The sequence below is a fragment of the Xenopus laevis genome, chromosome 2L (assembly GCF_017654675.1).
Source record: "Xenopus laevis strain J_2021 chromosome 2L, Xenopus_laevis_v10.1, whole genome shotgun sequence".
NCBI classification, from domain to species: Eukaryota; Metazoa; Chordata; class Amphibia; order Anura; family Pipidae; genus Xenopus; species Xenopus laevis.
Window position 1 is genome coordinate 116,927,599 of NC_054373.1, and position 24,739 is coordinate 116,952,337.

The window sequence follows — 24,739 nt, forward strand, 5'->3', positions numbered from 1 at the left end:
AGTGGTAACTAACTTATGATTATGTTCTAAATGATTGTCACATTAACCAAATATTCCAAATGTTGAAAACTATCATTATGAGGCCAAGTACAACCCACAGATTGAATTTTCACTGTATTAACAGCAAACTGAAAGGAATTATATTTAATTTAGGATATATTTTTTACTTTGTGGTATATATTGTGCAGTTTGGCACAAAGCTTTGGCCACATACAAGAGGCACAAATGTACTCCTGACAATGCATGTTACAGTATTCAAACACTGAACATTCTTATCCGAGGAAATCTATCCATATGTCTGTGTTCTTTGTATTTATCTAGGCACTAAGTCATTGAACTTGTTCCTACTTGCTCTCATAAATACTAGCACCAATTTGCCAGTTACACCTATTTTAATGCATGAGATACAAGACCAGCAGCACACTTCTATAGGAACACAATTGATGTAAGTGTACACATAGGTCTTATCCACATCCTTCCCTTGCAGGAACAGGTTTAGGCAATTTTTGCACAAATTAGTATTTACTAAGTACTGGAATTCTAAGAAGGAAAATAAAAATATTCACTTTTTTTGCTACATCATTGGTGGGATGAATTTCAATATATACGTGTGAAAAATAATCTAGGACCACATGATTCCATCAAGAATCATACAGTTTCAAAATGGCTAGATTTCAACCACTTGCTGGTTTTCATATTTTTAGTATAAGGGGTTAATTTATTAAACCTTTATTTTATTTTTTTCTGGTCAAGGTTTTTAGAGGAAAAATAAAAACTCGAATTGTTAGAGATTTAATAGCTGTTAAAAATCTGAATCCGAAAATACTCCATCTCAAACCTGTCAAGGTCATGTAGAAGTCAATAGCAGATGTCCCATTTACAATTTGAATATATGGTGATCTGCGCTGGGTTTAGCCCTATAATCTAAAAAATGCAGGGTTTTAGGCTGAATACTCCAAAAATTTAGAGTGATTTGGGTGTCACATCTGAAAAAATCAAGCAATTTGTTTTTTCGCTTGATTTTGTCAAGGCTTTTTCGAACCCGACTTTTTCCAGCTGATTATTCGAAAAATGAGTTAAAATCAAGGAAGGGGGTTTGGTTGGATTTGTTTTCATAAAAAAATTTGATTGAGTTCTAGTAAATCAGACCCTAAACGTCAGATTGATATTCCTGGTTTCAATCTTGGTAAAACATACTTTTTAAGGACATGGGGAAGCAAGAATTAATCAGTGCTGCTGGGTCCATATTGTTTACACAACTGTGCCATATATAAATAAGTAGATGGCCAAAAATGGCGTAGTGTTTAGAAAGCATATATATATATTTACCATTTTTGACTAAATGCAAACAATCTCTTGGTTAACGAATGACTGCAAAAGTAATCCTCATATGTAATAAAAGGCAAAAAGTTTGCCCAGGTTTAGAAATATAAATAGGCTGTGTGTTTTTAAAGAGGTGATCAGTAATGCTACCTGCTCATTGGTTGCTGTAGGTGTTTAGACCTGTAGTAAAATTTGTACATTGTAAAAAGGTGCAATGAGATTATTAAAATGAGACACTTGAAGACACCGGTAATAATGACAGTGGCCTTTTATACTGCAAAAATCTGAAGAATACCTTTAGTTCACATAAAAAGTGCAATATACAGTACATCCTGTGAATAATGAGTTTTCCATTGTTATACAGAAGCTAATAAATTGAGCGTATTCACGCTTTCGCTCAGATTCACCATAACAAAATTATACTGTGGCTTTTGCAATCTGATTCTATTGCTACACAAGAAGATACACTGTAAAATGTCTCTAATCTAAAAATTACTTTGTGGACCAAGAAAGCGTAGAATTGTCAAGCTCACTTGATCCATTTGTTTCATCCAGCTGCACCACTTAATCAAGATGATTCATTTATAGGTGGAATCAATAAATTCCTGCCTAGAAAGTAATTTTAAGATCATGCAGTTCCAAAGCACCCCAGAATAAGTCTAAAACCTCAAGTGGTTTTTAAATAAATTCATTGCCCTGAAGTACTAAGCCCTGTATATAACCTTAATTTTAGAGAGCTATGGAGTAGGTTATATCCTTTGTTTATCTCATGGGATTCTATTTCCACAATGGCAATGTTCTAACTGGGCAGCCACTGCCAGTATATATATATATATATATATATATATATATATATATATATATATATATATATATATATATATATATATATATATATATATACTGTATATGTAAAGGCAAGACCAGTGCTATTAATCCCCATCTACTGTTGCTAAGCAACACATGAGAGCTAATATATTACAAAAGTGTTTGCTCTATCCTTAAGAGGTACATATTGCTTTTGGATTGTATTAAATTAGCTGAGGTATTGATTTTCCCATTGCTACTTGTGTGTTTATTGACTGAGCTTTGTGTCAATAGTTGAAAAGGAAATAAACAGTTACTTATGAAGTGAGTCAGTGCTGGCAACAAAGAACATTAGCTGCCATCATTAGTTTGTGCCTGGCTCATCACACTTTGTTTAGTGACTGTAAAGTGTTTGCTAAAGGGACATTCTCTCATAAAATACAGTGTGCTGTTAAAGCTAGAACAGGTCCTAGGTCAGAGGAAATAGGAGCTTGAGGTGCAGTAGCAAATTACAATATATCTGAAGCTGATGCTTTTTTAAATGAGGCTGTAAATGACAAAAGAATTGCTCCCTTCATTTAAAAGCATTCAAATGCTCATTAAGACTTTCAGTGAACAGTAGTTTAGTTTAATGATACCCTCCAGACCTGACACAGGTATTTGGCTGTGTTACTACTGCTGTATGCAGAGTTCCAATAAATAATGCCTTGGATAAATCGAAGGCTAATTAGGAGAGGCACCAGTTCCAGCAGCTTTTTCTAATATGTGACTCTTGTCAAAGTGAAGTATTTCCCTCTACTCACTTGTGGAACTGTATCGAAACACACAGGTCTCTCTCAGCTTTAACTTTACAGATGAGTTTATGTGCATCTGTAAATTAGCCCTTGTGTTGCACACCTTACTGTTTTACAAAGCTAATTTACCATGCTGCAGTCGGGATGGAACCAACAAGGTCATACATAACATGCCACTGCTCTGGGGGATGTGTAATACATATAAAAGAAGGAGGTTACAGTGACCTTCATTATGAATTACTCAAGGGGATTGCTACAAAGCAGCTAGGAAGAAATGAGAAATAATGTCCATGGTCTGCATGATTGAAGAAATTAAGCATGTGTGAGTTGTTTTAAATAATTTCAGTGCCTTAAAAAAATAAACATAAAATGACAAGATGATTGAGTACAAGTACACAATTTATTGTATTGTATTGTATTTATTTATTGATTCTCCTAGTCAGTTATATCCTCTTAGACAAGAAAGGACTTGGAACAAGAATCTCTTTTCAAAATTATTTTATTGTACTTGGCACATTACTCTGTATTTCATAATTCACACCAGTGAAGCTTACACACACAATGGTAAGTTTATTTGTGAGTAGGAAGGAAACACTGGCATACAAGGCATATAGTTGCAGGGCTAACCCTTGCAGTTTTATTAATGGCCAATGTTTTGAGGCCTAGCCCCTTTATCACGCATACGAAAACCATTGTGGAGACGTTATATAAAGGGTGACCAATCATGACAATTAGCATTCATAATTGGTTAATGAAACAACCCACCCCCCAATACAAGGTGCAAAGTCCAATGCAAAAAAAGTCCAATGTGAAAGAATTTAAATGGCAATGACCTGGTATTGAATCACTAGCAAAAGTCTATGTAGAATCAGGTTAAGTAATGCTTAATACGGGAAGGAAAAAATAATATTGATACAAAATAGCCAGGCCGAAACCTGTTATGTATATTACCAAAAAAGTGTCAGATTGAAAAGTTACAAAGTAGCAAACTAACCCTAATAAAGAAAGCAGAAATTACCTGTCCCTGGAGTGTAATCAAGGTACGGTAGTTTTCTTATCTGTAGAAGAAGGGGAGGTATAGTTAGCACATAGGAAAAAAATAAATGAATCCTCTTACACTGAGCACCAGACTACTCAGCAGAGGGTGTGTTAAGGGTTTGCGTAAGCTTCAAGGCAACAAGTGTCGATTCTTGCCCAAACTTTCAATCCTTGACACCTTCTAGTCCCTATATAACAAAAAAAACACTATAAACAACTTTGGATCATTAGAGGCTACAGTATTTATATGCATACCATAGTAATATTTTTTAAAAAGTAATTCTGTAAACTATCAGAGAACTTCTCAACATGTGTAAATGGCAAGTTCTCTGTCATCGCCTGTTCCACCTGAAGAGTGACCCCCCCCAATACAAAATGGAAATTCACAAACTGTGAATCCTCCTCATTTGGGTGACAACACATAATCATTGCCTCAGTGTTCATCTGAGTGTTATGTGGATGTTGGTGTGTGTTAAGAATTTTGATGTAATTCTGCATTTTAAATGTTCTATGGACTTTTGGCGGCAGTCTCTTTTGACCTTGTTGCCTTTTAGGGCTATGGCACAAGATGATATGGCATGTTTTCATAAGAGTAATGCAATAGTTAAGGTACTCTTGGTTCAAACTGCCAAGGCAATAGTTAACAATAGTTAAGGTACTCTTGGTTCAAGCTGCATCATAAAATTCAGAATTTTCATAATATCAGAATTTACATCAGTGTCCTGAAGTTTGGAACCAGTTTGGAAACATTAATGTTTCATTTATAGTCAACACACTACAAATGTAACTTGATGTAACTGTTCTCTTTATCACACAGTACATTCATGAAATAATTGTCCATTTGCAGCTATTCTGGCTTTTGCAGATCCCTGGCATTCTAGCTTTCTGGTTTAAACATTTTCAGGGGAAGTTTCAATCCATACAATTTTTATTTATACTGTAGGTGTAACTGGCTTGTTGGGCATATTTCTCATCTTATGGTAATTATGCCAGTCAGGGATATTAGGAATTTGCAAACTTTTGAGCACTGGTGTAAAAGATAATGTTCTTATTCACGTGCAACTTGTATCTGACAGCCCTCTCTATTCTGTAGTGGGCTACTCTCCCAGAATGCCAATGTTCACAAGGCTATACTGTACTTTCATAAAAATCAGTTATAGGGCCACAGTGTCTATGGAAAGTCCCTACCAAAAATGTTGAATATAATGCATTCACACACAACATTAGCTATTGCCCTATTGTCAGTCAATTTTGTATTTTCTGGTACAAATGGCTGGTGATTGACAGTTATGGGTTACTAGAACATCACCCATGTTATCTATTACAAACACCTACGGCAAAGAAAAATATAACATATGAAATGTAAAAAGGTATTTGGACATTGTAACCAGTACACACTAAATAATACACACAATCAGGACAGCAATATTTGATGTGTTGGTACTTTAGATTCTAATTTACTATTTTTTAGAGTATGCCAATTTTCCTGCCTCAGAATCTAAAGTGCATGTATATTTTTATTTGCAGGAGAGTCATCTGATCAACATAGGATTTTCCAGTGAAAGTAAGAGCATTTATATGTTCATTATACCTGTTTAAAAAGACGTTTATAAAGAGAGAGAAAACAGATGTGAACATACTACTCCATAGATACAATGCAAAACAAATGGACTGTCATTCATAGTTCTAATATACTGTATGCAAATAGATATATGATTATTATAACTGCATAATGTATACAACTGCCATACTGCTTTTGCTTAAAAAAAAACTGAAAGCTTTCATTACGCTTAAGTAATTTCTACATGCAGCTCCATGCAAAAAAAATGTTGCTTCTTTTCTGCATTTTATATGTATTTGCATTGTACTTTGTATTATGAGAGTTTTATCTGGGTTCTAGTGATGTATACAAGACAACAGATAACAAATAATCCTTTAAGGAGAAGGAAAGGTGAAAATTAAGTAAGCTTTATCAGAAAGGTCTATATAAATATACAAGTAAACCCTCAAAGTAATGCTGCTCTGAGTCCTCTGTTGAAAGAATCACTGCATTTCTTTCCTTCTATTGTGTACACATGGGCTTCTGTATCAGACTTCCTGTTTTCATCTTAAACCTCCAGGGCTAGGGCTTCAGCATGCTCAGTCTGCTCCTCTCTCCCTCTCCCTCTCCCCCTCCCTTTCCCTTTCTCCCTTTCTACCTGCTGTAATCTGAACCAAGAGCTATAAGTGAACAGAAAGAAACTCAGGCAGGAAGTGATATCACACCAAGCTAATATGGCAGCTGCTATCTTAAACAGAGAGCGTTTCTAGAACTGTTTACTCAGGCATGGTAAAGCATTCTAAAGAATAAATATAGGGTTTTAACTTGCACAATTGTGGCTAATCTATTGGCAATAAACTTCCTCTGTAGCTCTCCTTCTTCTTTAACGGTGGTAGCACATGAGCTTAGTATGGCCCTGTTTGTCAGGAGGCGGGGTCAAAATGCTCAGAAGGGAAGGATGTCCCTGCAGGAAAACAAACACTGGATTGCTCCTAATGTGAGACAGTAGTATATAACCATTCCTAACCCAATTACTCAAAATTGTATCTTTTATAGAGTGATACACTAATCTGTATTGTAGGTTAATCTGGGATTGCCCTAATACCATCAGTAAGGGGGTTATTTATCGAAAGTCGAATTTTAGACTTGTGTGAATTTTTTTTACTCGAATAAAGTCAAATCTACTCACAACTCGAATGGGAATTTATTTCTGAAAAATCTCAAACGTCTGAAATTCGATCGAATGTTAACGACCCGTTCAAATCGAGTTTTCCTCCAAAAAAATCTCGAATGTGAGGAAGGCTATAAACATCTTCAAAAGGGTCAACAGACCTCTGCCATTGACTTCTACATGAACTCGGCAGGTTTTAGGTGGTGAACTATCGAGTTTGAGTTGTTTCCAGGGTAGGGGGATGGAATTTGTGTGGGTGGGTTTAAAATCAAAATTATGAGTTTTTACCAAAAAAAACAACTAATAAATTTGAATTCAAATTCAATTTAACCATTCCAACTTAAATAAAGGACTGCAATTATCTATTTGACATGTATCAAAATAAAATTATGGGAATTAGCTTCAGTCATGTTTTTGCATCTGGAATATAAATAGTAAAAGTTAACATCCCTTCACATACAGCAATATCATATCCAAATAAAATATCTTAACATATTTACTGCATGTTTCCTGCTGTCTGTCCAGACCTTTGACCTGTGTCTACAAAAATGATTTTGACCACCATAGTCCTATAAGTATATTCACAGTATTTAAAACCCTTCCAGCCGTACTGCTTCCTTCTCAGATACTGTAAATGGAAAACACTTAAGGATCACCCAATCTAATGTTTCTATTAAACCCTGCCTGACAGAACCACAGGCAGTGCGTTTTTAATTAATTTGAATGGGGATTAGCAATAGAAAAGAGTTTTGTTTCTCTACTGACCCAGTTTTACCTCTAGCAGGTGGCAAAGCTCAACAAAGAATTATTCTTAGAATACTGCACCTTATATACTGGGTTCTGTACCAATTCAAGGCCATGATAACTCTGTAGCTTTTAACATTTGTGGCTCCAGAGATACCCCATCTGCTTCCTGCTGATTCACATTTACATGTTACCTGATCTAAAGGGCCAACGCATTATATACAATATGCATACAATATAAAATGTATGATACATGGCTTATTAGTAATTTACTCAGACTGACATTATATGGCAGTTCAGAAACCAGTGAATTCTGCATGCACTGAAAAATAATCTGTTCTGCAGCACCAGCTACTATGACAGATGGAACTCAAACTTTCTGATTGGGTTTTGGTGAATTCCTAATACACCTAAGCTTTGCTCAACAGCAGCCCGGAGCAAACTCAACATGTGCAGTGCCACTGGCACTCAAAAGATGGCCTAACAAAATCAGAAGACGGGCAGCTTCTGTGGACAATTTAAAGGCCAGGATTATTTCTGATATAGGGATTATGAACCGATGATATGATACAGTAAGTTTAGTATATTAAAAACAGCATTTCTAGTCATGATTTGGTCCTCCTTTAACTGTTCATGGAAAAGTTCAAGTGTATAACTGACCAAATACAAGGTGGCTAGAACATAAGGAGTTAACTCATTCTTCAGATTACTTTGTTCTCAAGATAACTTTGTTCTCAAGAAATAAGTTTATTTTGTAAACAGTAATAAAGAGAAGAGAATAAAGCAATCATTTTCTGGAATGAAGATGCATTTTACTTTCAGTGGATATTAAAAAGTGAAGAGTAATGTAACAATCCCATCCATAACACATTCACATTTTAGGGCCAATTTAAAGTTTGTTTATGGGTAACGTAAAAGTTGAAATTTAGTTGTAAATATAAAGGCCTCTTGTGCAGTGTAGAAATAATGACTAATTTAAAATTCAGCGTGTTGTAAAAGCAGATTTACAGCTAGGGCAGTAATTTCATGTACACAATCATTTAAGTGTGGTGTAGCCTGCCGAGTGTTGCTGTGACTGAGGACCAGAGCAAAAGGATCAGCTTTGTATAAGACAAACTCCCTGGGTTGTATCATTTATTCATCTCCATTCAGCTGTGTGCCTGTGTGAGGTGCTCAACTATACTACTAAAGCAACATAACATATTACTTGTTGCTTAGGGCCATATTTACTAAAGGCTGAAAGTTAAAATTTTTAATAATTTTGCCAAAAATGAAAATAACAGCAAGGAGAGTACAACAAGTTTTGGTGAATTGAATTTGTATTGGCAAATATTGGTGAAAGTACAAAATATTCACCAATTTATCAAGGCACAAGAAAGAATTTTCTTGAAGAGACAGTTCTCCATGTTCAGGCTGGCAAACTACCATTCTAAAGATAGAGAAGCTACTATTACACCTCATTGTGTGTTTGTGTGTTCGCAAAGTCTGCACACGCTCTCTGAGTGCTGATTAATGTTGGGTGCTGTGCTCTGGTTGAAGTGTGCACAGAAACCAGGGATAGCACGCACTCCGATCGTATTTTCTTCCAAAATGTATTAAATTATATGTTAAAACATCTGTTTTACATTGACGTTTCGGTTGTGTTTTACAACCTTTCTCAAGATGTGTTAGCTTGGTAACACATCTTGAGAAAGGTAGTAGAACACAACCGAAATGTCGATGTTAAACAGATGTTTTAACATGTAGTTTAATAAATTTTGGAAGAAAAGACGATCGGAGTGCGTACTATCCCTTGTTTCTATATAGATAGATAGATAGATAGATAGATAGATAGATAGATACCAATTATTTTCAGACCAGCACTCCCTGTTATAAAAACTCAATTATTTATTGTTGCATAGTATCAATGCCCGACGTTTCGGTCCCCAAAAGGTCCTAATGGGGACGGAAACATCTGGCATTGATACTATGCAACAATAAATAATTGAGTTTTTATAACAGGGAGTGCTGGTCTGAAAATAATTGGTGTAAACAAAATTACCGTGCACCCCTCCCTTTGCTGAAACTATTAGCCTTGGAGTTCGGACACTCATTTGGAAGTATAAGAAGAAGTATAAGTATAAGAAGTATAATAAGCATGAGTCACTTGTTTTGATACACACTTATACTTTACCTGCAATCAGAAGTTAATTTTCTATAGTCATTGCATTAATACAGCGTAAAGGAGAGGTGTGGGTCTAAAAATAGATAAAATATGTAAGAGTACAAATAACAATGTTGAAGCTATTTTTTTTAAATTATGCAGTGTTTTTTCCCTTGTGCACATCACAAATGTGTCCAATGCGTCACAATGTGAGTTTGCTAGTGGTATATAAATGGTTAAAAACAGTCACATAGGACTATATCAAGAATGCTAGGCAAAAAAAAAATAGATAGCAAGGTATTAATTCAGCCTCAAACCTGATGTGGACTGTGTGTAACTCTTGGTGAAGGGAGTATGTTGACAGGAAAGGTATGAGGTTTTATTAGTAAAGGTTTATTTTATTCTTTATTTTATACACATGTAATGGCCAATGTTCTAACCCTAAATAAATATTGTATGAAAAGGGTGAAAAATATTGAGGTGTTTTCTTATGCTGCTGAGTGTACTATAGATAATACAAGAGCACCTAAGGCTTTAACCGCATATTTTGTTTATTCTTTTTAAAGGGAATGCTGATTTCAAGGACAGGAGCCCGACAAAGTGTGCACCTCGGATATCGTGAGTAATCTCTAAATGAGTTGACACCATATACTGTACATACAGGAATGAATCTCTTAGTGGCATATTTATTAACAGCTGAAATATGCCTTCCTGTTCAAATTATGATGAAACTGACATTTTCAATTTTTTCCCCCTTTTTTAAAAAATATTGCATTTTCTTAAGTGTGGTTATTATTTTCTGAAGCAGCGTGTTTTTGCTCTTTTTTAAGCATTTCTCATTGAAAAAGTAAAAATATTAAAACAGTGGAACTTCAATTTTACAACACCTGAAAAATTGGCAGTGCACGGTTTGCCTTTAAAAATTATTTTTACAAAAAATGAGGTGTTAGTGTGGCCAAAATATGTAAGCTCACATGCCACATCAAGGCCCCTGTTATTTTTAGAGGTTTTAGAGATTTTTTTGTCTATTATTTTTGGATTGATCTGCACTTTTTTCCATTAGTACTTTTTAGATTTGGATCTTTTCATAACTTTCATGGCATGCATGATTTTAGAGAAATAAGGGGGAATGTAATAAAAATCGCTAACAGAAAAACTATTCGCAATGCGAAAAGTTATGCCTTTGCGCGAACAAATTTAGCTTTGTGCGAATTTAATATAGCTTTTGCGAGCCCGGAAACTGTTTAGCGACCACTTCCGACAGTGAAAGACTGTTTGCGAATTTTAGAGTTTGCGCCAATGCGCAGTCAATGTAATAAAACTTCTTACTGAAAAAGTCGTTATGTTTGCTCCAAAAGATTACGACACCTTCAAGCACTTCTTATGAGTGCGCAATTAAAATTCGCAATGCGCAATTAAAATTCGCAATGCAATAACAGTTTAAGGAACAATATTACATTGCGAGATGTGGATTTTTAGTCTTATTGGTGCGAATTGTTTTGCTCTTTGCGACTTTTATTACATTCCCCTGATAGAGTTTAATAGTGGTTTGAAAAACCTTTAAAACCACACAAATTTACTTCTGAACAGGCCTCTAAGCTTTCCTGCATTTTACACAGTTTTTTGTGGTCCAGCCAATTTATGATTCTTTTCAAATTGGTGCTTTTTGCTGATTTTGCATCATGTTTTCCTGAATTTTACACCAACATTTTGTTCTGACATTTACAAAAAATGGATGGTCTGATGACAATGACAATGTTTCAAAACACTTAACTGAGTAAAAATCATTAATTACCAATGTGTTATATAATTTGTCCAGAGTTAAACTTGTTTGCACAACATCACATAATGTGCAGATAGTAAAAGTGCTATATATTACTGGTTCTATTTCATTATGTATTTGCTTTAAGAATCTTTGTATAATTTATTCTGCAGATAATTCCTTGAGTGAGAGCTTTATGGCACTGAAGGCATTCAGCACAGATTCAGCATTTGTCATGTAGCCAAGAGAAGACATTGAACAAGATATAACAAGCATAGTACAGTGCCAACTGCTTTGATATCTGCAATAAATTGGTAGTGCAATGGCCTAGTACAAACCGTACTATAAAGATCATCCAGTTTTTTTTATGGTGATTTAGTCAAAGAGCTAATTATATCCTGGCTCAATCTGAATGAGTTATCAGAAAACCTGGCAGTCAGTCAGCAATATAATTTTCTACTGTATTGTAGTTCACTGCCATAGTGTTTAAAAAGTGTCACATAATTGCTCTTTAAAACAGGTAATCACTTGAATGCATAAACTGATAGAGAACTTCATTGCCACCTGGAGGCATTAAGTGGAACAGATTTATGTCAGAGGCCAAAAGACACGTCTTTAATCTTTAAAAAAGTGTTTGGTGCTTCACGATTCTATGCAGACGTGATGCATGAAATCACTCCCTCAATTTGTCATCATTTTATTCATTTTGCAATCTGCAAGTTAAAGGAACTGTTAAATGTAACAACACTAACAACACTAAATGATTTAATTGCTGATAAAACTGAACATAATTAGCAATTAATTAGAAGTTGTAATTGCCAACGAAAAAGAAGGTAAATGTAAATATTATTCTTACTATAATCCTATCTGAATGCAAAGAGATTAGGCTATTTTAGCACACAAGGCAGCCTTTGCAGCCTAAAGTTGTAGTAATCAAAACCTTGGCCATTCAACAGTGGGAAGCAACATACAGTAAGTAGACCCAGATTTGTAGTTATTAACTGAAAATGTGCAGTGCAATTGTTTTGTGGGTACAATAAAGGAGCAGTTCACCATGATATAGACAGTGATATTTTGAGAAAATTTGCACCAATTATATAGAATTCTTGACACTTGGGCTTTTCCAGATAAGGGGTCATTCAGTAATTTGGTCTCCATATCTTAATTCTACTAAACAAATCATTAAAACATTTAATAAACCCAATAGAATTATTTTGCCTTGAATATGGATTAAATATATCTTAGTTGGGATCATGTACAAGGTACTGTTTTAATATTCTAGACAAAAAAAAAATCACTTTTAACATTTTGAATAATTTGGTTATGATTGAGTCTAGGGATGACCTTCCCATATTTCAGAGCTTTCTGGATAACAGGTTTCCGGATAATGGATCCTATATTAGTATTTCCGTAATTTAGCATTTTCTTCAGCAGCTCTCCAATTTCATCTTGCTAAGTTATCTAGTTCTAAGGGCATTTTATCCCTGTAACCAGTTCATGGTTTCAATCTGAGACTGGAAAATGAATAAAGATGGCCTTAATAAAATGATTATCAATAAAATTTGACCATAATTTTACAATTGTCGTATCACCAAGTCAGATTTTTTTGGCTGCCAGGGTCAGTGACCCCCCCCACACACACACACATGCACGTATGTAAGAGGAAAAAAATCAAAACCAACTGAAATTTGCTAGGAATAAGACACTCTACAACATACTAAAATTACTGTAATGTCAAGGTTATCTGCCCCTTTTTTGGTTCTGAACTGCTCACAGTCCTTCCTGTTGTTGACAGTGAGAAGAGTTCTGGATGCATCCACAGAAGTAGTGATGGGCTAGGGGCAGCTTAAAGCCAATTTGGCTAAAAAGCATAACCATGGTTTATTACAATACTGACATGAGCCTATCTGTTATGGGTCTGTATCAGTATCACTTTCATGAGTTTGCATTTGTTAGCAGCTCTAGTGGGCTACTTACTCTTGGCTTTTATTAATGTTTATTATTAGTCATCCTCCTTTTATAAAGAATTTATACACAGAATGCTATGTTTCACTAGCAGTAAAATTGAGTAATCATTCCTATATTTTAGATATATTGAATATAAACATTTCAGAGTTACCTTTGTAGCATTTGAATTTGTTGCAGAAGTTTTATGGGAACATTTATTTTTCTTTAATGTTAGTGTCTTCAAAAGCAGTGGGACTTGTACGTCGCTAGAAGCTAAAGCCTGGCAATTTAATCTCATACTATCTAACTGACAGCAGACAAATTATGTCATATATATGTATATATCTGTTTACCTTAGTTCAGCCTTGGATAGCTACACAGCTGCTTGAGCCAAAGCATGATTCACTCAAAGAGTAAATTCACTTGAACCAAGCCAAGGTCTGAAATATCCTAAACAAACATATGTGATATCTTGCTCCATGAAGGCAATTTTATTTTTTTTGCACACTGCAGTGTATCAGCAAAAATTATTAATTTTTTGTTCAGAATGGGTTGAAAAATAGATGAGGGTAGACAGTCATTTTTCTTTTTTTTCTTTTTAATCATTGCCACCATTTTACTAGTGTAGTTTGAATAGAAACCTGTAATTTCAGCCTTAGCGTGGTGATGCATTTTTTAATATTCTGTAGGTTAGATTTTATTCTTGTTAAGGGTCAGATATTTATTATACAGTACACATGTATTTATTATTATGAATATATAAGTGCAAGTGTGCCAGTGGATTGCTAGAAAGTAGGTTTTAAAAAAAAAAAAGACACCTGAAAATATACACCTGTAAATGTTATTAAGGAGGAATGTGTATGGATGTTTAGCAGTCAGGGATAGCTCAATAATAGCAACATCAGTATGTGACATATCAGTAGGACTGCAAATTTTTCTGGAAAAAAAAATCAGCCTGGTTATTTTTGTTTCCTTCTACCCTATTAATTACATTGGCATCAAGTAATTTTGTGTTACAGGTATAGAGGGATTTGTTATCCAGAATGCATGGGACTTGGGGTTTCTGGATAAGGGATCTTTTTGAAATGTGTATCTCCTTGCCTTAAATCTACTAAAAAACATGTAAATTTTAAATAAACCCACCCAATAGGATTCTATTACCTTCAATAAAGATTAAAGATATCTTAGTTGAGATGAAGCACAAGGTACTGTTTTATCATTACAGAAAAAAAGGAAATCATTTTTAATTATTTTATTAAAATGGAGTCTGTGGGAGATGGCCTTGCCTTAATTCAGAGCTCTCTGGATAACGGGTTTATGGATAACAGATCGCATACCTGTATTTTTTCTAGTAAAATAGCAGGCTGGTGGCAACTCTACAAGGTTGTGCCAAACAAATCAATTTACATATATTAAAAGGTTGGGCAGAGGAAATGCTGTCATTGCTGCTAATGCTAATCATTTGCACAAGGCATTAAACTGAACAGTGCAATAGTTAGAAATGCTGAAAGTTCTGAATTAGCCAGTTGGCTGAAAGACCTTATTCAGAGTGTAGTTATCAGCAGTTCACTAGGCATATGTCCAGTTTTTATTAACTCCAAATTTAGTGTTTTTATTAAGAATGATACATAAATACTTTGTAGGGCAATACAGAGTGGCCTCAGGATACATCTTTGCAGGGGTTATCCTAGTTAGACTGGGTCTGAGGCACCAAAGTGTAATTGTGCATAATGTAAAATTTTGATTATGTGACTTTAAAATGCATACTAAGGGGGTTATTTACTAAGCTCCGAATACCCGAAATTCCCCGAAATCCGAAAAATTTGTAATTCTTTTTTATAAAATATGACTTTTAAAAAAATCACAAATTTTTCGTAATTTGTTGATCCCCGAGGGCTAAAATGCCATAATATAAAAACACGGCATCTCAAACCTGTCGAGGTTGAATAAAAGTCAATGGGAACAGTCCCTTTGATTTCTGGTTGTGTCAGGGGTCTCGGGCAATTTCACAATGTTTTCGGAGCTTTGGGTGAAAAAGCCGAAAAAAAACGTGAAAATCTGAGCTTTTCCCGCAAAGGTAATTTTTGGGAAAATGTAATAATAAATAATCGTTCAAAACCCAAGCGGGTTAGATTGGAGTTTGTAGCAGCCGATATTGAGATAAATTCGGACCTTAATAAGTAACCCCATAAGTGTATTATCGACACATGGTGAGGAAAGCACCACAAGATCAATGATCCTTTTCACAGGCATTTACAATAGCACCAGATAAGTAATAACAGTACAGTTTTTGAATACTTTCATACAGGTCAAACCCATCCTATTTGTTTTAAGAAAGTATAGCAGTGAAGGGCAATAGAATGAAAAATAAATACAGCAGTATCCTTCAAGAACTTTAGATTGAGCATAGCTACCATTGAGGAAATGAGAAAAGTCAAACCATGTGTTTGAGAAATTCAAGCATAACAAACGGCACTATCGAGTTGATGAGATGGTGCTGCAGCATTCAGTGAGATAAGGTGCTGAATTGAAACATAAAACATCCCAAAGCAATTTTGTCCAGGGGAAGACAGACAGACACTCTGTATTCAGTGTATTGCATGTTTAGAGCAAATTATACTACTAGGATCATTTACTTGCTTGTCTTTTTTATAAATGCAAAAAATAAATACTGTACATATGTCTTGATTGCCATATGGCAATATTTCCACTACTCTGATGAAGGAGCCGAAATATTAGGTAAGAGATGCTAAAACAATGGTAGGGATGAGTTTTCTAAGTTAAAAAAGGGGGTGTTCATTTTAATTTGGGTTTCTAGATCGAGTAGAGATGGCAGTAGCATAAGCAGAGAAATTTAGGAAAGCCACAGCTTGTATATGGTGGTCTTCCCTGTTCTGCCTTTGTGCATTTTTGGTGGTGCCTTAGTTCCCTGCATGTCTAGCTGGCCATCACCATTTACCAAAATGTAAAAATATAGGAATACAAAACTTCCCTCCCTGTTATGGTCATGCCTCTTGTGACTCTGGTTGTTGTGCCAATTGGTGATGGTCTGGCCTTAGAAATTTTAAATTGCAGAATCTCAGAGGATACCACAAACATGTTCCAATACCCAAAATATGTTGTTGGATCAATAAATTCCTTTGCAGGTAACTATGCTTTGACCATTACGCTATTTCATCAAGAATGGACTGGGGAAACACTGGTGATTTTGCTGGCAGATTACTTTTTCTTGTTAGGAAAATGAGGGGAATAGATGAATGGAAAATAAAGGACAATGCTATAATTTGGTTATAAGCAACTAAGGACATGAAAATTAATTACAGTGAAAAATAACAAAAGCAACAACAGAGCAAACTGCAGGATTCCAAGTGGGATGAGACCCATTACTAGTAAAGCAGTAGCCCAAGTATTATTAAATTAAAAATACTTTATTAGGACATACATAAGCCTAACACATTTGTGCCTAAGTGGGCACTTACTCATAGGCTGATGGTCCCCCCTAAGTACAATCTTTTAAAGGGGTGTCGACCAATTAAAATGCATTACATCACAGAGAACCTTAACCAATAAATGAAAAGCTCATTACAAAGTAAATGTTGCACAAACTGCATTGTACAGAGCTGTATCCAATAGAAATCACATTATATAAAACATATGGAAAAAATATATAGAAACAAATGCAAAAAATATATTTTTTATATATATTTATTTTTCTATATGTTTTCCTTTAAAAGGATTGTACCTTGGGGGACCAACAGTCTATTAGTAAGTGGCCACTAAGGCACAAAATGTGTTAGGCTTACGTATGTCCTAATAAAGTATTTTTAACTTAATAATACTTGGGCTACTACTTTACTAGTAATTGGTCTCACCCCACTTGGAATCCTCCATATTGAAAAAATTGACTGGCAGCTCTTCGACTGGGGGTTGTCCTGGTACATGCTTTAATACAGATATGAAATATCCATATTGCAATCCTAGTTTATAGCCAGACAACATCACCATCTGTAATACTTTTCTTTTTTTTTTTTGTAGGATGTTGGAAGATGACTTGAAGCTAAGCAGCGATGAGGAGGACATTGATCAGGTAATGGCATAAATGTAAATAAGATTTGAACTTATTCAAATATGTTATGTATATATAGATATGTATATAGTGCAGGGTATTCAACTGTAAAGAATCTGTGAGAGTCAATATACAAAATATTGAAGTAATATATATATATATATATATATATATATATATATATATATATAAAATAAAGTACCCCCTATTGTAAAATATAAAGATATCATAAGTTACAGAGGAGTATCCATGACCATTTAAAAGCACAAGGTCCGAAGGCCGAGTGTTTATATGCAGGTCATGGAACTCTGAGGTGACTTTTAATATCATCATGTTTTGTAACAGGGGGTTCTTTATTTATTTTAATACGCAAGTTTCAGTAAGTCATGTGACAGAAATTACATAATTAAGCTTTGATTATAACCAATTACATCACTAAGCACCATTTATAAGGATATAATTTACTGGATATTCATGTATTATAACAACAATATAAAATGTTATTGTGATACTAAACTCTATAGTTTATAGAGATATAATATATAGTACAGATATGGGTATATATAATTTATGTGAAAGTAGGGAGGGGTGTGTGTATGGATACTGGGATTTACTTTGGAGGGGTTGAACTTGATGGACTTTGTTGTTTTTTTCAAACCAATTTAACTATGTAACTATGTAACTATGCCATACAAAGAGTTCCATAGCCAAGTTTGGGACAAGCAGATTCTTTTGAAATGCCACAAGCAGCCCCCAGGCCAACAGTTGAATGTTCGTGTTTTAGAAGGACACCCTTGCATGTTAAAACTAAAGTCATTACATATATATATGAAATATATTTCCACTGTGTGAGTGTGAAGTCAGGAAACGGCTATGCCAGTGAAATACATTAAAACTGTGTCCCGGGTTTTCATCGATGATCTTCCCAGCACCAGTGTGCATAAGACAATCTATCATTTTAACAGCTATACTATAGTTCAGGGTGATCTGGATTTTCTTTACTCCTTTAAGTAGACTCATTTAATTATCCTGCTAGTAATCAATCAGATGAAATGCTCTTTTCAGGAAATTTTGTTACTACCATTTATTTTATACACGCATTGAAAAGGACGGAACAGCTAATTGCCATTTGAGAACCAGAGACCATGTACCTGGCTTGACAGCTTGAAAGGTACTTAAAAATATAGACTGAAAAGGATAAAGCTCTGTGCAGTCTTATACCCTTGGCAATAACGTAGTCATGCTTTCCTGTGGAAAAGCCTTATGAGTTGTGTAAAATTACCCAAGATGTGTCTGTTCCGTTGTTCAGCTCTGTGCTTCGCTAGAAGCCCTGTGTCTTGGAGTATGCAACAACCTAGTTTGTTTTTAAAGGTAGGAAAATAACTAATTTGGGTGCTATACTTTTTATTTTGGTTTTTTTCATGCATTAGTTTAGCACTGACCCCAGCAGCCAAAACCATTCCTCCGTGAGGCTACAATTTTATTATTATTGTTGTTACTTTTTATTACTTATCTTTCTATTTAGGATCTCCTCTATCCATACTCCTGTCTCTATTTCAAACCACAGCTTGGTGCCAGTATTACATTAAATAATTTTGACTTTTCTCTGGTTCTGACCGAGCGCTGACTAGGAGTCTGTAACATGGTGCCAGGTTAGCATGGTAATATTCGGTCCCTGTGGTGCTTGCAAACAGCTTGCTGTGCTACTCAGGGCTTAACCATTACACTGGTATAGGGTCACAAGATGTTCTTGTTGAAATCCTATGAAACAAGGAAATTCCTTCTAAAAAATCTTTGAAAAACAAATCATTCTATGCAGAAATTGTTCTGTTGTTTATTCTGTGTGGCTTTGTATGCTTACAGCATAAAATATCATATAGCTTAATTATGGTGAAAAGTTTCCAAATTCTGTGCAGATAACTGTATACATTACGTACGTAAGAAAAAAAAAGTTTGCTGGCTGTGCAAATAAATTCAAAGTTTCTCTAACGTACCGTTTTCACTGTTTCATGACAAACATTCTTCTGGATTAGGTTTCTGTGTTTAAAACTATGTGAAAATGTATAGCCAGGACAGTCAATCTGTATTCCTGCTGCCAAGACTGTATAAAAAGGCCTTTGTGCTTGCCTGTGTGAGTAGACCATGTTCATCCACAAGGCCCAACTTGTGCTGTTGAGCCCTGCTGAGACTGAAGAAATGCATAAATTATAGCTGGAATGATATTGCATTTCAATGCTGAGCAGCGAGGTCTAGCATTAAACATGTAAATAACCAACTAGCAGAACTGTAATGTAATAATGAAATGAGGTATAATTCCACCAGGTCATGTGAAAAATGACTACATTGATGTTCAAAATCTTTGATGGGGCTGACATGCAATTACAGTTATTCAGGACAAGGCAAGAATATACCGAATGAAAAATAATATCTCCCTTAGGAAAATGCATTCATTTAACATCTTTTGTAAAGTTTGATGTCTTCGATCAACAAAAAATTTAGCACTGAACTTCAGCAACCCCTTCTGTCTCATAGGGGCATATTTATCAAAGGTCGCAGTTAGAAAAAACTTCGAACTTCGAATTCAAAAAGATCAACCGAATGGAGGTCGAAGATTTTTGGGGTCAAAGTGGGCCGAATTCATACTACGATGATACTTAGATCTACTTTGATTCGAAGTTTTTTTAACTTCGACCTTCGATCTCCCAAACTCTCCCAATTGCCTCCATACAGGTACTAGGAGGTCCCCCATAGGCTAAAACAGCACTTCGGCAGCTTTTAGGTGGCCAATGGTCGAAGTCGAAGATTTAAAGAGACAGTACTTCAAAAAAAATTCTCTGGCGAATGGACGTTACTCCAGAAATTCACTAAGATGCGGATTTTACCTCTTTTGCCAGACTTGCCTTCGCCAGCTCAGAACAGGTGAAGTGGAGTGCATAGATCTTCCGCAATCTTCTGTTACTTACATCATATTTTCAGTGGAAAAGTTTCTAAGTCCCAAAAAATGCTGGTGTCTTTTCCTTTTTTCAGAGTGATAGCCTGCAAAATTCCTTACATTTTTTGGGGGTAACAGGGTTCCCCCTTACATTTTCTAACATATGGAACATAAACTATACAGTGGGCTCATGTGTAGGGCATTATAACAACTCTATTTTATTTATTAAGGTTCCCTGGATTTGTGTAATGTATTTGCTGCAACATATACGTCCATTGAACTTTAAATTTCCCGCTGTATGCAAATTAGCCTGAGTGAAGACCACTAATGAAGTTGCGCTAGGCAGAATTGATCGCAATCGCATTTTGACTTTGATTGCAGAAGTAACGCTAGAGAATTTGCCAGCGTTGGGGGACCTGGACGCATTTTAGTAAATTAGCGTTGTCTAGCGAATTTACACCTGATGAAGTGCTGCGATGGCTGCAAACTGCATCTGAAATACATCTTACAACTGAACCCCAGACATGCTAATTAAAGACTGGAATATTATATTAATGTTAATCTCATGACCACAGATAAAATTACCTTACTCTCTGTACCACTTGGGCTTGGGACTATCTAAGTTCCAAAGTTCCACAATTCATTGTTCAGTTTATTTTTATGTGGCTGCCTTCGGTTTTCCTAAAGTATTCTTGGAAAGAATAGAAAGCCTGTTGGGTAACAAGTTAGTTTAGTAAAGTAATTGGCTTTTTTAAAACTTTACTTTAAAGGAAAAAAGGGAAAATAAGCACAATAGAAATATATAAATACCGAGGTACAAGTTTACATAAAGTCACTTTAATCTGGGTTCAGGTCTGAAGAGTCAACTAACACATTTTGGTTATAAAATATTTAAAAGAGGGAAACATTTACCATTTCTATAGCAGAATGTACTGTACTTAAATATTTAATAGTATTTTGTGGAATGTATTGCAGAACATTCTGGTTAATGGTTTCCATATGAAAAAGTTTACCACCAGAAAGAAAAAAACAGCTTTAAGTATACAGAAATTCTTGAACTAAAATAACTGATGTTAATACAGGGTATGTTTTTGGATCACTCTAAGCAATAGATAATTTGCTTCAATTGCCAATTATGGAAAATTGCCAAGAAAAAAATCATGAAATGATCCAACAAATATTCGAAAAGATTGTTTCATTTTATTACCTCATTAACTTTTGATGAATATGCTTCTTGCAGAGTCTTTCATTAACAGTCTACTGTTTGGAGTATTTATAAAATGACTCCTGGTGGGCATATTTACTATATATCATATCCTTTTAAAAAATAACTGCTGCAAAAACCATGAATGATTTTGTAAAGAACTTTCTCTGTGTACCTATGCTCCTATATCTAAGCTACAAAATAAATGGAAACAGAATTGTGTGTGCTCTCTCTAACACACCCATGTGCCATTTTTAAAAACATTTTTTTTCAATATTTTACACTTTTCAGATAGATTAAGGTGTACATAAATAGGCAAACTTTGTGACCCTGCACCAGCCAGAGAGTTTTGAGCAATTATTTTTCCATCAAAGGGTTTTAGCATGATGGAGTCTCTAGAGAGTAGCAAAGCTTACAATGATTGCTTTTGCCAGAAACTTGTTTTCTATGGACTTGAAGTAGAGCTGTGTTGTTTTATGGACTCAATGGGAATCAATGAGGCTTGTAGGCTAGTTGGTTTCTTTTTTTGTGGGAACAGGACAGTCTATTCAGTGTTGCTGTGCTTCACTGAAATAATACTTCACCATATGTGAATTATGAAAACATTTCCTTCTGCCTCTAGAAAAAAAATAACATGAATATCCCTATGAAGTAGATTTATCAACAATGGCGATTCTGAGAAAAAACGTGAACTTGAATATACGGGAGAATATTTTTTGAGTCGAGAGTTATTAAAGAGAAAATGCCAAAAATGTGCTACCAAGTCTCTGTAGACAGCAATGGAAATTATTTTGAAAGATTTCAAGTAACTTTTTGAAAATAAATGGAACAATGCAGTTTTCTTTTGTTTGTTTTTTTCATTTTTGTGTGCAACCTTTTTTCCAGTAGAAAACGTAAGCATGCTTGTTGTGTCTTGTGCTCCACAATGAAAAGCACAGTTGCAGAAAAAAAAGTGTGAGCTTTGTTTCTTTTTTTCCTGCAATTGTGTTTTCTTCCCCTCTAACTTGATAATTGATAAATCTATCCACATGTGTACTTGTATGTAGGCATGTGCCTAACTCATAAAGATAAAACATACATGTACCTTGTAAATATTGACATTGTAGATCAAATGGACATTTATTAATTGAAAATGTTATACTATCTTATAATAATACATAGATACATAAGCATAGGGACTAGGTGAATGGAAATGCATGATGACCATAAAACTTGGGATCAGGTAGATAAAGTCAAAGAGTGATGAGTAATATAAAGAGAAAAAATTGATCCATAAAGCAATATTATATTATCTCATGACTTGGGCTTTGTAGACATTCCTGAATTCTGAAGAAGCATGAGTAAATTCCTTGTTCTTCATACTTCTTCACAGAGTTTAAAGTGCTTGTCCCTTGAAGACTTCACTGAACAGGCTTCTGGCTCAAGAATTTATATTGGATTGCGTTTATTATGTATTTATGTGATTCTTTATATTTAGTCTATTGACTAAATAAATGTTTGTTATAATAAAGATAACTGGACTGCCTGTGTTGCATCTAGATCTGATTAAGTTATAATCAAAAGGAAAAGTACCCATTATATTTAAAAATATTCTCATCCTTATAAAACACATCAGCTGTACTGCATAGCTCCAGCAAGGCTTCAATTCCAATTTACCAATGTCTTCACTGTAAGCTTCTATGTTCCCATAATGCCCCATAATTAGCATCAACTGGTCTAATATTGTATTTGTCTTAGCTGAAGAACTGGGGTTCCCTAAGGTCCTGTCACTAATGGACCCTGTTACTCCAACAAAACTGGACAGAGACAGATTCTGATTTTGTTGTTCTGTGCCAAAAATAATATAGCAATGCCCTACATTGTCCCTCCCCCTTCCCACTGTATATTCTTGGAAGAAACTAGTTAATGCTGTTGTTCCTCTGATTAAGTTGACTTTTGAGATTCAGGGAACATGTTGAAAACTTGGTCTTGGGCTTGGTCACCCTGGTTGGACTTGGGATATAGAGTCATTTAGAGAATTTTGTCTACGTTTGATTTAAATGTGAGTATGCGTCACCTTTATAAAAAAAAAAATCTTTAACCCCCTATTTGTGGCAAGATAACGTATGGGTTTTACCAGTGAAACATAAAACTGCTGGAAATTTCAGATAAACTGACCAATACAATACAAAATCTTGAGCTTTCTTCTGATGTTTTGTTTTATTTTCTGCTCAGTATTTATATCCAGCATTGGCTACAGAATGCAAGACTCCTGTCTTTCAGTCTCTTGCTAATAGGAAGAGACAGCACTGTTTGTTACAATGACGTGGCGAAGTTCAGAATGTATCTTTACATCCAGTCTTGCATTACAAATTAAATTGACAGTCCACCTTTCAGCTTCTTCTGGAGTCATATTCAGCTTGTCAGCCAACATGCTGGTGCTTTGACACTGATGGATGTGACAGAAAGTCTCAAATATAAAGAGCGTGGTCTTTTCAATTTAGTCTTCTAGGCAGGCCATAAGGAAAAAATCATTTACAAGCACCACATTCTCTTCGTTTTTCCAGTGCCCAAAAGTCAAAGTTGATGTATAAGCATTTCACAAACTCAGTAATGGGGTCTTTGAAAGTATAGGATTCCTGCCGGATGACCTTAGCCAAATCTTTTACAACTTCTCTTCTTTTCTGCACCTCTTTGTTGGTGATTACAACAGTTATTGTGCATTGTAGAATATGTGGTCACATACTCTGAATAGCATTCAAATGATGAAGCTGATAGAGAAACAAGTGACTGATATTATCTCTTTCTATTGGGTGGTTGAATATAAACCAAGACCAAAGTATGGGTCATGGTCTTTTTTGAACAGACTATAGCAGAGAGTCAAATAATTATTGTATACAAGCTCTGCAGCTTCACAATAGTTGTTTTTATTTATTGTAAAACATGAACAGGCATTGCTATGACAATAGAGGACTGATCATACAATTCCATATTCTGTCATTGAAGCAATGACAAAGTACAGCATTTCAAGAACTGATCATACACAATTTAAAAACACATAAGAGAGTCAGCACATTGTACGTAGGTGGTAAATATGCCAGTCTGTTTTTAGTCATGTCTCTGGGCAGGCTTCCAGTCATGGGTCCCATACAATTTTGGGGGGCAACATCTGCAAATTTACATTCTTTTAATGAATGGGAGTCTGATATTCACTAGCTGTGTCCATTGCTGAACAGGAGGTGGTTGTGGACTCGTCCATTTCATTACTACCAATTTTTTAGCAGTTGTT

At 35.0% G+C, this 24,739-nt stretch overlaps 1 protein-coding gene across 1 annotated transcript in view; it reads left to right on the forward strand.

The window, feature by feature from the left end:
* The window catches only part of LOC108708421 (AF4/FMR2 family member 3), a 158,006-nt gene that overhangs the window by 87,812 nt on the left and 45,455 nt on the right, over positions 1-24,739 (forward strand). The window contains exons 4-6 of the mRNA XM_018247096.2: positions 5,490-5,526; positions 10,127-10,178; positions 17,305-17,356. Of these exons, the coding sequence (XP_018102585.1) occupies positions 5,490-5,526; positions 10,127-10,178; positions 17,305-17,356 (141 nt within the window). The remainder of the gene's footprint in view (positions 1-5,489; positions 5,527-10,126; positions 10,179-17,304; positions 17,357-24,739) is intronic.